Source organism: Acanthaster planci, linkage group LG12, assembly GCF_054643075.1.
Source record: "Acanthaster planci isolate LZ-2023a linkage group LG12, COTS_SCS, whole genome shotgun sequence".
Classification (NCBI taxonomy): domain Eukaryota; kingdom Metazoa; phylum Echinodermata; class Asteroidea; order Valvatida; family Acanthasteridae; genus Acanthaster; species Acanthaster planci.
The window spans coordinates 4,117,621-4,132,053 of NC_141788.1; the positions used below are offsets into that span (position 1 = coordinate 4,117,621).

The window sequence follows — 14,433 nt, forward strand, 5'->3', positions numbered from 1 at the left end:
TAGGTTTTGTCTGCATGCACATGTAGTTGATGTATTGGCCAATATGTACATGCATACGTACAATCTGTTTACACCTGTGAACATTCATTTCCGCCCCTCTTTGCTCAGTTTCCTACCAACTTAAATTATGTTGCAAGTATGCTTCATATGACATGTACGTATTTGCTTTCATAAACTCGCATGTGTGTATGAATGAGGCTGCATGCAAATACTTTATGTAGAGGAAAATCTAGGTTTCTGCTCCATTGAAAATATGCAAGAACCTGCTGACAGTAGACATAGCCAAAGCTTGGAAAACCCATGTCAGAAATAGCCCGAGCCCTGGTTGTTCTGCTTCTGTTAAATTTTTTTTTTTTTTAATTGAAAGGTGATTTATTTGAAAAAGACTCCTGAGGAGGCTTATCGACCACTTGTTGCCGGAACAAATCCACCGTACCTTCCATTCAGGTCAGTTTTTGTTTCTTTCATTTGGACAGATATTGCCACTTTTTGCCCTAGGTAGTATTACACAAGTTTGTGCAAAATGAGTTCACAGACGCCTTCAAAGCACGCCTGTCAAATCGTAAACCGTGCTTGAAGGTGGAGTTACAAAGGAAATGTCCAGCTTGAGCGCTTGTGAAGTTTCTCTTGTTGCCTTGAACCCGACTACAGTAACTGTTAGGCATTGTTGCAGACAGTGATACATGAATAACCAGTATCAATACTTAAGCCCACACACACACACACAGCACTGAGAGTTGTGAATAGGTGCACGTATGCTGTGTGGACTGTTTCATACGCTGGCGATACCTGAACTTTTCCACTTGGTGGTACTGACACATGTATGTACATGGATGTAGGCAGAGTACGTGCATAACCTCGTGACGTCAATTGAATACAAGGTGGATGAACTTGCACTGTATTTTCCCCCCTCAGTCAAGGTCACGGAGCCTTTGTGTGCCTTTCAAGCAACTAACAGAATAAATGGACTCCAGCCTTGGCACAGGTGTATGCAGAGTACACGTAATGCTTGATCCAACTGCGTATATTGTTGCTGGCAATCAAGTTGGCCTGTTAACACTCTTAAGCAGTTATATTTTCCCAGATACATGTGCAAGCAGGTTGTACAAAATGTACAGTACACCTACAATGTACTCTGTGATCCTATTGCAATTTGATCATCGGATTTGGATCAGATTGATTTATTATTATTTAATGCGTTATACAGAAATGTCAAGATAACCTTTGTCATTACAGTTTGACATATTTTCCAAAGCGAGACATTTTCCCAGGAATACATATAGTTGAGCCCTGTCATCATCTTCTTTTTCTGACTATAAAACTGTGTGTTCTCAAGATGTATTTTCAAGATGTATTTTTGCGTTGGGGAGATGTTAATTATATATATAACGGTTTTTGCCCGTACCCGTAAAACTGTGTGTCTCGTGTGCATGTGCAGGGTTTGACCTTAACGCTGGTCCGCTAGCCAAATTCAAGTAAAAACCGTGGCGGTCTAGCAAAAGCCCTCATCAGAGTTGTCCGGCGGTCGAGTAAAGCATTATTCTGAAGTAAGCATGTCCTGTAGCTGCTGCTGCATGCTGATTTTGGAACCAAATAAAATAGGACCTTTTGCAACCAAGATTACTTTGGTCCCTGGTACCAGCCAAGTAGAAGTAATGCTGAAGTTCATGAATGCAGCATCAGTAAATCGTTTCAAACATCAGTTCCGCAACGCCCATGCTGCGTGATCGCACATAACTGTCGACCATTTACTGGACAACTACTTGCGATCTCGCGATGCTATGACTTGACGTTGGTTCTGCGTACAAAATCTAATCGGTACGTGCGTTCCTGCATTGCATCATGCTCACGGAGGTACATGTAAGTTCATGAATATGCATCACGCTTATGATGCGCCGGGTGTGTAATGTTTGTGTGTACATATACATGTATATATGCATTACGTGTGCTATGAATGTGCAATACTGGTTTTTCTGATCGGTCATTGGTAGTTGTGACACCAGCAATGTCGCAGTTGTGATTTCGTGTTTGGTTCGCACGCTACAGGTACTGGACACAGTTGAGAACGAACATGTACGAATACATGTACAGCAACACATTACAACAAGGTCTTTGGGACTTCATTGATTGATAACCTTGTTAAAATAGTTACTTTCTGTTATCAGCAATGAAACAATAAAGAAACACCAAGACTTGGGACCTAACATTGTCCTTGTTATAAATATGACGTCGTATAACTCTTCATTATCGTGTTCAACTGCATGTACATTGTGTACATTTTGCCAGGCCTGCATACATTATGTGCATGTACATGTGCATACTACATAGAAGGTATATGTACTGTACATGTACATAAACTGTTCACACTGATATGAATTTTTTTTTTTCTGTTTCTTGGATTTTGAACCAAACAAACCATTTTCAGCCGGTAACCACTTCGTCTGTGTGTTTAATTTGCTTGATTAGAGTTATAATCATGAATATTCTGAAGATTCATAAGTCCCATGGCCATTTATGATCAGGCCTTCTCATCAACAATTAAACATTAACAGTCAGTACCAAGTGCACACTTATGCATGATGTTGGAACAGAAAACACTACAGCCGAAAAACAATGTTGAAATTTGGCGGAAGATGCGGACCAGTGAAAATGCTGGCGGACTAGTAAAAAGTTATCACTGCCGGTTTGGCTGGCAAGTGAGAAAAAAAGTTAAGGGCAAACCCTGATGTACGGATGTGTACGTATCATGTCAAACATAAGAAGGTATTCAAGCGAGTGGGGCAGACATCTGTTAATGTCGTCACGGCAGCATTTTACTACATGTGTTTTGTGGACACTAACAAATATCAAATGAAGCATAGGAGGGAGGGAGGGGAGGTTATTGAATTGCCTCCTTGAAGCAAGGTTGTCCTTGTGCAAGCTTTTATTGGGCAGTTCCTGAAGTTCATTGAGATTTGTGATGTTTGTCAAAACCAGACACAAGTTTCCAAGAAGTCAATTCTGAGTCAATGTCAGGAAATTTTATGCCTTGCTATTTCATGCTTTTTTTCAGGTAGCATAGTCCAAACTGAAGCTTTTGAATTATGAAATCAGACTGTTACAAGCATGAGAAGTGGTCCTTTACAGTGCAGATTTGAAAAAAAAATACTTGTGCGGTGAAAGTTTTTGCATGGAACTTTTACAGGACATTTTAAACATCCATACAAACGACCATCGCAAATCACCAGATTTTCCCAAATCAGTGAAAACTCCCACGTCATGTTTCTTCGTAGTTGCCTAAATTCCATTTGTAGCAGTGTGCAGTTTTCCCTGATTTGACGTACTGCTTTGTGTTATGACATACTTGATGCTATGCCAAATGTACGTACAGGGTGTAGTTTTCTTGGTCGCATGCTCTGTTCATTTGAAAGCCCAAATGCATTCAGAAGCATTGCATGTACTGCACACCTCACGCCCACTCCAGGAAAATATCTGTACCACCAGACTTCTACCATGCCAATGCACATGTGGCAGCAGCCAAGTGCCTTAGCCACCTGTTGGTTGGTTGCTTGGCAACACAAGCCCTAAGCTGCCTTGCTCAGGGATCTGTGCTGACCAGTGTTCAGCACCTGTATTATTCTCATGCCTCCCACAGATATGCACATATCCATTACCTCATTGTGCTGATAGAGCGCTGTGTTTGAAAAGCTAGATTTACTTAAGACCTGGTGGTTGATTGGTGTTGAATGCAGACAGGTCCCCTTGAAGTATTTGCAAACAAGAAGGATTACAAGTAACCTTAAGCCTGGGGCCAATGCTAAACACACATCTGATATCAGTTACCTGTATTTATTGTGTCAGTGTGTTACCTGAAACTGATTAGTTTCAGCAGTTAGAATTTTTTAGACATCCACATTTACTCTATGCTTTAGCATAGGTGTACTTTACAAAACTACATGTATATGTACATATGTCCATGTACATGTACATCATGGTGTGTATAGTGTGTGTTCAAACCCTGCGGTCGGTGGCGGTACAACCCTTTCTACCATACTGTTATGTCTGTTTTATTCAACCGTACATTTCAGATTCGTCACAGTAGTTTCTTAATGGTAGAGTTTTATAGACTTGACACATTTGGACAAAGTATGTACATGTACATGTTTGTATTGGTTGTATGTGTGCTGATGGAAGTGGGGAAAGTTTTTGTGAACATGTCCAACATGTTAAAATAAAAATTAAAAGTAACAGCTTACCTAAAAGCAGTCTTGTCTTTTTTATATTTGGCATTTTAAAATGTGCAGCCTCAAATCTTCCATACTTCATATGAGCTTTTATACGGGTATTTATAATTATTTGGTTATACCATGTGTTATTACCGATTAAAAATATGAAATTCCGTGTTGTTTGAATTTAACGTTTTAAGTCAGTCATTCCAAAATTTGATCCCCAGTTGTGTATACGTGAGTATTGTTAATATAAGAATGTAAATTTTGAAATGTTAAAAACAGAAGTTTGATTGGGTTACATATTTTACTGTTTAAAATCTATGTTCATGGTTCTTTATGGACATGCATGTATTATTTACCTACACCAACAAACTTAACACTATGGTCTGTGTTTTGTAAACTTAATTTATGCACACTTTATTATAAGATGAAATGCTGGGATTTCAATTTTTTTTTCCATTTTCTATCTGACCTGTAATCTTGAGTTTCTATAATTGTATTCATTGCAGGGATGCATCCTTTGGGGCCTGCACGTACAACCTGACCCTCCTGGATTGCCTCAAAGCCATCGATAAAGCAATAACACACAACTTCCTTAATTTTGAGTCATTTGATGTGGAGGAATACGAACACTATGAGGTACACGCAGTCGCAAGGCACCGTACTTTAAATACAGCACTCCTCCCAGACTAAACACATGCATGTTAGATAGATTGATTTCTTTTGAGGACAAGAATGAATCCTGTGTTGTTTATTTGTTTCCTCGTCCTTGATCAGAATGTAATACTTGAACACACAGGCAAGAAGAGCCAGTGGTGGGCTGGAACATTTCATTTCCTCATTGTATTTTTGACTGGTCTATTTGTGTGTAATGCCCTTCTGATAATGCGATGTGACTTCCTAATGATTCATTTCCGTTAAGATCTTTTAATGTCGCTCACTGATATTTAACCTTTTCCTTTATCACTTAACAAAAAACAAATACGGACGAGGCATGAAAAATCACAGAAATGGAGAGTCATTGCCATTCATATTTTACAATCTTTGAAGGACTTGTTACTTTGTGTTTGTGTACGGTAGCCAATGTCTTGTCTACTGCCACTTGACGGTTTGGATTTGAATCCATTGAAAAGTCATTTTCACTGCACCATTTTTTATAAGTATGTTTTTTTTGTTGCAGAGAGTGGAAAATGGTGATCTTAATTGGATTCTACCGGGGAAGTTCCTTGCATTCAGCGGTCCGCATCCAAAGAGCAAGATTGAAAATGGTAACACCAGTCCTTAGTTTGTTAATCTGCATATTACATTTTAGGAGCTCATGGAAATGGTCAACTGGTTCAAACATAGTGAAATTTTAACCTTAATTTGTAGCCACTCTTTGTTGCAGGTTGTTTTGTTTTTTCTGTCAATACAAAAATTAAAATAGGCTACTCTTCCTAGTAAGCTTCTTGAAGCAGCAAGGCAGTTCTGGCCTGTATCATGTATAAGAGAGCGCAGAAGAGGCTGCTTTTCTCTGGAGGTGTTTTTTTTTTCCCTAACCGTTTCTCAATTTCTTCTCGCTCAGGTTACCCATTGCACGCACCAGAGGCTTACTTCCCCTACTTCCGCAAGAACAACATCACGACAATCATCCGCCTCAACAAGAAGATCTATGATGCCCGGCGGTTCACGGATGCAGGTTTTGACCACTACGACCTGTTCTTCATCGATGGCAGCGTGCCGAGCGACGCCATCGTGCAACAGTTTCTCACGATAGCGGAGAATGCGGAGGGTGCGCTCGCAGTTCACTGCAAAGGTAAGAAGTGATATTCACTTGTGGCTTAATTAGGATGGACTTTAGGATTCATAATGTGACTCATTCTTCAGGATGGACAAGACGATTTATATTAGGATTCAGTGAAAAGATTCCATCCAGGATGGTCTGCCTTTAGCAGAAGTACCCCCCCCCACACCAGCAATGAATTGGTATAGGGCTGAGTCAATTCAAATAATTCACTATTCGAATGTCTGACCTTCAATTTGATCGAATATCCCAATATTCAGTCGTACCGACCGGCAGATTGTTGATGAACAAACCATATACAAAATCAGTTGCAATAACACACACATTTGTACATTATGATCAATATGATAGCTTCTCACATCTAGGAGTATCTCCAGCCATGATTTAGCAAGATTTGAGAGATAAACAAAACTTCTTGCCCTGTTGAAAATTTTTGTTCCTTTTAAGTTGTTTAATGAATAATTTACTTTTTTAATCGTAAGATTTCTGACGCTTTTCATTGGAATCTGTGTGAAACAAGCCTCCATAGTGCAATTTTTCTCATTTAAACAAAAGAAAATTTTCCCTTCCTTTTCATGATTTTTGCATTCGAATATTCAAATACGAAAAATAATATTCAAATATTCGAGAAGCAATCGGTTCTTTGGATATTCAAGCACAGCCCTAGATTGGTAGTTTTCATCTGGGGCTTATCCACATGCCTGGCGCCCACATGAAGAGTGAACATTCTACAGAAATTGTTTGCGTGTGCTAATTGTGACAACACTGTATTTAGTGAAAGTTGCCCCTTCTCATTTTCAGATCTTTTTTTGTTTTCATTAATGCAGCTGGCCTGGGTAGAACTGGTACACTAATCGGCTGCTACATGATGAAGCACTACCGCATGACGGCAGCTGAGTGCATAGCCTGGTTGCGGATAACCAGGCCGGGGGTCGGTCATTGGACCCCAGCAGCACTTCATGGAAGAGTAAGTAGCTGAGGAAAGCCAGACAGGATAAAGGGCTTGTGGTGTACTATAAATAGATGGGCTTGCATCCGACCCACAAGCCACCCCAGTTTCCCCTGTCACACTCTGCTGTTCAAGGTTTTTAAAGTCACATACAGGTGAACAATGACTGGTTAAAAAAGGTGAAATTCATCCCAACTTATATGTAAGCCCACAGAGGAAATAGAATCACAACTGAGAACATGGAAATCTAACTTACATGTATGGGAGTGTTAGCTTTATTTTACACTGTCCCCTTCTCTCTCTGATATTGGAGAAAACAGTAGGAAGTAGGTAAATGTGCAGTTCCCTAATTTGATAAATGTGGATTAGCCAGGTGCCTAGAATTTTTTATGCCTAAATGATGGGGAAGGAGATTAGCAACTTACCTTTCAAAGCCATAGGAAGACTGTGGGGATTTGGAAGGAATCCCACTTCCGTTTGTAATGATGAACAGGTGGTCACTTGGAGCTGAGGCCAATGATTTGCACATTCAGTCACATTAAGTTTGCCATGGAAGCCCAATTTCATTAGCAAGAAAGGCTTTTCTATCGTGGAAGCGAGAGGCCTATTGCCCTCCTCAAAAGAGGGGGAAAAAATCCCATTTTAAAAATTTATATTTCCCAAGATTTTATCGGACATAGCGAAATCTGTACAAGTTATTAGAGCGATGTCTTTCTTTGTTCCAGAATAACCCTAAAGTTCCCCCCCCCCCAGCATCCAATTAAGTTTCAGTCTGAGAAATTTTTGAAGGACATTGTCTGAACGTCAGACTCTCAAAGCTGCCCTATTTGAAGGATTTACCAAGCTCGCCTCCTACACTTTCAAAATAGAACTGCATCCGATGAGCATCTTCTCTTTTACTCCCCTCAAAGGGTTTGAAAGTATACTGAAAATGCTGACCTTGCGTGGCATCATTAGAATATATATCATTTGGAAGTTTGTATAATCAGTGTCTTGCTTTTCACTGTTGTGGCAGAGAAACTTGACGTTGTACGTTTCCTTAATTGATTGTCCCTCTCCTTCCAGGAAACAAGCCAGCATGTGGGTTCAAGGAGACATTTTCCGATCGAAGAAGAAGCAGGGACAGCTGAGCTACAAGCAGGGAGTTTCACACATTCTCAGGGCAGTTGATGACATATCAATCACAGACAATGACCGGACACGTGAGGCAAGTAAACTTTTGCCTGTTTTTTATAGTATGAGGATTCATTTTTTGACGTTTTGAAATTTGAGGTTGATCACATGGTGAAGATTTGCTCTGTAGGAAGTCTCCATTGTGTAATCAAATTTAACTATTTGCGACAAATAATCAACACCATAGACAACTTAACTACACATCCTAGTAATCATGGAAGCTTTTATAAAATAGCCCCGTCACAATTTAGTTCATATTTCTTGTCTGGAAATTCTGTAATTTTTTATACTGTGACAGTTTGTGCTGGTTGCTGTGTGTCAGAGTCCTGCGGCATTTGTGAATCGAAGAATTCTCTCCAATGTTATTACATTTCAGGAGGCACAGGATGAGCCTTACTTACTACGTTCCAAGTCGCACGGCTCGTCTTCGCTAACCCAAGGAGACAGGCTGAGACAGTTGAAGGGCTCGCGGAAAGCCCGGTCAGCGACGACGGGAGCGCTGAAGTATGTGGGCGTTGCCATGAGGGCATGGGGGAGGGCCAAAGGGTATCACCAGTTCAGGGCGTTTGTAGCAACACTAATTCCAACTCCTCCCAAATCCTCTGAAATCCAACCGGAGTTCTTTGGCACATTGAGCAATACATAGGAAAGTGCAACCCAGGCACTGTCACTTCAAATGCACGCTTGATGACCCATGACAGTTTAGTGCAGAGATTTAAACAGTTGGGCCCCCCGGTAGATTTTAGAGGATTTGGGATGGTTCACAGCAAAGATGGTTTTAATTCTATGGCCTTGCTGACCAGAAAAGAATGTTTCTCTGTATGAGAGAATTGTGCACTAACTATTAGCCGCGTTTACTTTGTCAAACTCGTTGTCGGAAAGGAATGTTGACCCTAGGGACTTGCGGCGTGGACTCCCTGTCCCTCAGTCGATGCCACATCCAAAGAGGTATGAACTGCAGATTTTCTGAGAAAGAGCCTTAAGAATACATAGAACAGGGATCATAAGCAGAGAGTTCTGTGATTAGCCAGGCCACGGAATTAAGAACTACCTAGGTTTAATTAGCAGCAATGTCTTACATTTGATGCCTTGGTTATTGTTGAGGTACAACATTTTTTCTGCCCGCGGCTTGCTTGTTGAAGTGTTGCATCAGTGTTTTCATGCTTTTCCCCAACAAAATTTGCCGAATGCCTGGTAGTTTGGGGCTTAATCCTTGTGTCGCATTCAGTTTTCCATTTTTTTCAGTGAAAAAAACCAGGTTGAGATGTTTACATCATTGTTTATGTACAGGTTGGAAGAAGCCAAGATGCACACAAGATCCTCATCGCAACCCCACAGGTAAGGGAGGGTGTTGCGTCTTGTTGAACATTGCATTTAAATTACTTCCATGATTTGTGCCATCCCATGTGACAGGCTAACATGATCCAATCGACTTTCAGGAAATGAGCCCTAAAACTTACCTACCCACCAAAGCATTTAAATTGACGGTACATGTATCGTCATTGTTGAATCACTCGAAATTTATAGATAGACTGACTTTATCTCCTCTACGAAAGAACCTGCATTGGCCCTACCTCTGTAGAAATGTAGTGTACACTGAGCTTCCATTAAACCTGTTATTTCAGCCATAAACTGTGTGGCAAAAGGCAATGGAGGAGAAATGCACACATGCCTGTCCTTGAGACTTTTTCCAAACGGATTGGCTGCGTGGAGCAACATTCTGCATGGTGAAAACAAGATATCAGTCCTTCTGAGTGGTTGTGCCTGTTAGTGGCAGATTTCCATGTTGGTATTTGGAGAGCGATCACTTCTGCTAAGTAGCTCCATAGAATTAAGCTCTGTAGTCGTGTATCCCCAGGAACCAGAACGGGTGTGCTTTTACGTTGCAGAGATGGTCCTTTGGTGGAAATTCACCACTTGAGTGTGCAGGTTCACACGCATTTGGCACAGGACAGGCTTAATTCATGCAACAAATTTCTGTTGAATGTATGGCCATCGCTCATGTCGGGTGTGTGTACAAGCCCGGTTGAAATACTTCCCACTGGCCCATGTCTTTGCCAGTGAGGGCGCGCCGCAACTTGTGGCAGATAGGATCCGTGTCTAGGCAAGGGATTTATTTTGGGGGCTTTTGTACAGCCCTGTTGTCTTTCTGGGACGGCACACCACATTCGCATGCAGGTTCGCGCTGGTTGGTTCGTAGGGTCGTAGTTTGCCCATAAGCAGAATCCAGAGCTTGAGCTCACCAACATACATCAGAGTGACTAATTCTAAAGCATTCCTTGGAGAATGTTGTTTTAATGCACGGACAGTCCGCATACCAGTCATGCATTACCAAACAGGTTGTCAGTACTCTTAATACTTGTAAATAGCCACTCAAACACCCGTACTCTTTACCTTTGTCACTTGTAGCAACCAACCCCTCAGAAACTTCTTGAGGTAACGTTTTGAAACATGCTTAGCTGTGAGTCTTGCATGTGGGATTGCATTGTGTTGGCACATTCAGAGTTATGCAGTCATGTAACTTGTCATGTTTATGTACTGTACATGTACCACAGATGTGTTGTAGATGCAAGGAGAAATATACATGTAATTGTATCTACATGCACAGTGCATTTTTGGGCATCTCTTAACAGTGTTATATATACCCAAAATCGAGAACTGAATACAAGGCTGCATCCGAATCTCTTGTCTAGAGCTAGGTCTAGGTCTTCACTCCATTAGAAATTTGTGGAGACGCGTAGACAGTAGACCTGGCCGTAGCTCTGGAAGCCCGTTTCGGACACGGCCCAAGCTCCTTTCAAGTTGATGAAGTCACCAGCCTAATCTCGGAATAGCAGCCACTACATTTTGATTATTATGCAAGTTGTGTGGCTCCATATCCGTTTTCCGTTAGCCGCAGACTGTGTGAATGATGCTGTTTCCTTTGTGCTGCTGGGTGGAGCACAGGCCAAATTTGAATAAAAAAAAAAGTGCCCTAATGTGTACAACCACCACCTCATCCCCCTTCCAGAAAGGGACAACTGCTTGAATTCCGTAATACCGTTATCAGTCATGTTGGTCTTGAACCAAATGTTTCTGAAACACTGGAATAGCACTCGTGGGTTCATGGCCTTGTTCAAGTTACCCTCACTCAGTGACGAAAGAAAATCAATCGTCAAAGACGGTGGCGTGCTTTCCAGCCCATTGGGTACCTTCACATGTCCTACTGTGCAAGAAAAAACATTGATTGTGCATGGTGTTGGAACCTAATCAGGGGTGAGACTTGTCAATATTTTGCCTGATTTGAGGATTTTTCTGTTACCAGGTTTTTCCTGATTTCAGAATTTTCCAAACAATCTCTTTCAAAATTTGGAAAATCCTGCTTTATCATTAGGGTTTTTTTATATAAAAATTGACACACCACAAAATAGGTGCCGGTATTTTAAAGGGTACCTTTACGTCAATACAAACGTGCATTATACATAGACCCTACACTGCCACAAGGCCCTCAAGCCGTCTTGTGATTATTTCATGGATATTTCACTTGCCTCCATTCTCACCCCTGAACCTTGTCATGCATGATGCTGGCATGGTCATGTCTTACTTGTCAGAGTTGAGTGTTTTACGATGCATTACTGTCAAGTTGAAATTGGATTTAGTTTCCTGCCTCCTGCACTAACTTCATTCCATGTTGTGCTGTGAATGGAGTGAGTTCGTTTTTCTGCTTTGGCTTCTTTTTTTGTTGGGAGCCCTTGTGGGAAAAAAAAATTGTTTAACCTGCAGTGACCTCTGTTCTGGCTGAGATTTTAAAGATTCACTGACCTGTATCACTGCCCTGGAGTAACAAAAGGTCCATTGTTATTCATGTGAATGGAACACAGGACCTGAAGAAGCCCCCAAGGTTTTCATGTCTGCTGCAGAAGGCCCATTCTGACAGAAACTCTGAACCTTTTGAATAGATAGGATAACCTAACAAGTGCCATGCATAAATGGAAATATGATTGTACCTGCTTCGTATCTTTGGCTGACATAATGGTGGTTTGCTTCCTTAGAATACTTGCCAGTGATTGGTAAACATACATACGTGACTGGTACAGTTTATACAGCCAATTGCATCTGGCACTATCCTGCAAATAGACTGCCAGATGAAAAGTTTGATTTTTTTTTGGGGGGGGGGAAATGATCGGCAGTGCATTTTGCCAGAGTTCATTTAAATTTTTGAGGAGCTTGCTTTTTTGATTTCTTCTTTACTTCAGTTTGACTGGACAGTATAGCTGTTTCGTTGTTTGCATGTTTGAGAGTGGGAACAGGGCAAATAACATTTCCAAAGCAAAGAGATGTAATCTCAAGATACATGTATTAAAGGTCTCTGTCAGGTCGCAGGTATTTACGACGAAGTCAAATGCCTTAGTAGTTCTTTGTTTCATCAGCTTGTGTGTGGCTGAGTAATGATGACTTGCGATATCTTGATCTGTCTCTGTGTAAATGATACTCTTCCTATAAAGGCACACCCTGTGGTTAAGGTTTTTGACTCACGACTTCTCAGACGTTTCAGGCCAAGGAAACATCTGAGGCTGGAGATAGATATGGCCAGATGAGCCAGATTTGCCCGAACCAGACTCGTTTTGGAAGCAGAAAAGTTCACCACACACCTGAAAAACTCTATCACTGTTTGACATGATTATCTTATTGCAAGGGGAACAAAACCCCGACTTTCTAAGCCAATGCTCTTGTCTGCATCGCATGAGCATGCCTTGATGCTGATCAAAGCCCGTTACTAGCACACGTTGGCCATAATCTAATTGTTCTCTTTCATTCCTTCACCCCATCCACCGTCTCCCACCGCACCCAACGGGATTAACGCCACAGGACTAAAGCGTCCGGCAAAAAGTAAGAGTGTGGGAGTGACTTCAGTTTTTCCGAACACCAGTATCATCAGAGAGTTAGGGTCATTGCTCAGTTTTGGGCATGGTACAGCTTTTCCTGAATCCCTGGATACCAATGCTGGATCCACATGCAGTTATCATAAGGCTGCACTGTCATTTGTCATGACCCCCCCCCCGCAGAACCTCACACTAGCCTCGGTGCCACTGTCAGATGGCCCGAACAAAATGTACACAGATTTCATTCAACCTTAAAGAGATGTCATCAGAAATTGGACGCATTGGAACAGAGTGAGGGCTAACCTTGCAAAGTGAGGGCTCCTTTGTGTCACACGTATACTGTCCGTGTACCGGTAGTTAGCAACACTTTCCATTCATGTGCTTATAACTTGCCAGTCCAGCCTCTCCTTCAGCCTGGCCCTCAGAGGGACTGTTGGTATCAATGATCCTGACTCTTTGAGTGGTCCACATTCTGCATGAGTGAAACTTGATGGTTTTTATTTGGAGCAACACACCCCCCAGCATGTCTGTTGAGTATAGTGTGCCATCGTCCAGCTTGGTTCAATTTCTTTTTGTTTTTTTCTTTTCCTTTTTATTTGTGTGTGTGATGCTACGTTGCTCCACCCCTATACACTTCACCTCAGTGTACATAGCAGCTTATCAGAAGTACATCTTAGAAATGAATAGAAAGAGTTCAGGGGATGTGTTTGTGATTGACATTGGAGCCATGCAGTGACCCACCATTCAGGCATCTGCGGAATCCTTTGTCACATCTTTGGTGATAACATCGCATGGCAGTCCCTGCTGGCTCTAGGCCGTGTTAGCTTCACGTGAATCTGGATCCTAATCCCGCAACCTGTCGTTGGTTTGTGGACTCCAAAACTCGCCTAACGGATGGTGCGAACCGGCCATAAAGATCACTGATTAAGATTCAGATCCGTGTGAATCAAACAGGCGCCTGGTTGCCGAGCTAAGGCTGAGTCATCCCAAGCCAAGGCCACGGCATGAGCCATCTAGGCCAAGGCTTTGACCCTCAAGGTTTACTGACATAATGCAACCTTCAATAGTTCTCAGATGCCTGCACGGGCCGGCCTGCTAAAGCAGGATTCATTCCAAGCTGTCCATTGCTCTGTGATCTGCTGCAGTTACATGCTGGCAGTTTGTAGTGCAATGCCCCAGAACTGGAAATGAGTCCAGGTTTTGTCTTTCTTTTGCATTAGGGCTCAAGCAGGGAACACGATTATTTTTAATTCATTGCATGTACATGTTTGTTTTATTCTGTGAAAATGAATCAGTTCTGTGTTAACATCATACATGTAATTGCCTGAATCTGTGTTCATTTCCGATCATATTGCTTTCCTGCTTATTTTCAAAGCATTAATCATTCACGTTGTAAAGATAGATACTTTGTTTCCTGTGTGTGCCTGAGCATGTATCTTTTCTTTTTCCATTATAGCA

The 14,433-nt window shown here is 41.7% G+C and overlaps 1 protein-coding gene across 1 annotated transcript in view; it reads left to right on the forward strand.

The window, feature by feature from the left end:
• LOC110977396 (dual specificity protein phosphatase CDC14AB-like) overlaps positions 1–14,433 on the forward strand; it is a 32,508-nt gene that overhangs the window by 5,580 nt on the left and 12,495 nt on the right. Inside the window, 11 exon segments of the mRNA XM_022231473.2 lie at positions 368–447; positions 4,718–4,847; positions 5,389–5,476; positions 5,773–6,003; positions 6,819–6,919; positions 6,921–6,958; positions 8,006–8,147; positions 8,490–8,659; positions 9,404–9,451; positions 10,523–10,549; positions 12,962–12,982. Of these exon segments, the coding sequence (XP_022087165.2) occupies positions 368–447; positions 4,718–4,847; positions 5,389–5,476; positions 5,773–6,003; positions 6,819–6,919; positions 6,921–6,958; positions 8,006–8,147; positions 8,490–8,659; positions 9,404–9,451; positions 10,523–10,549; positions 12,962–12,982 (1,076 nt within the window).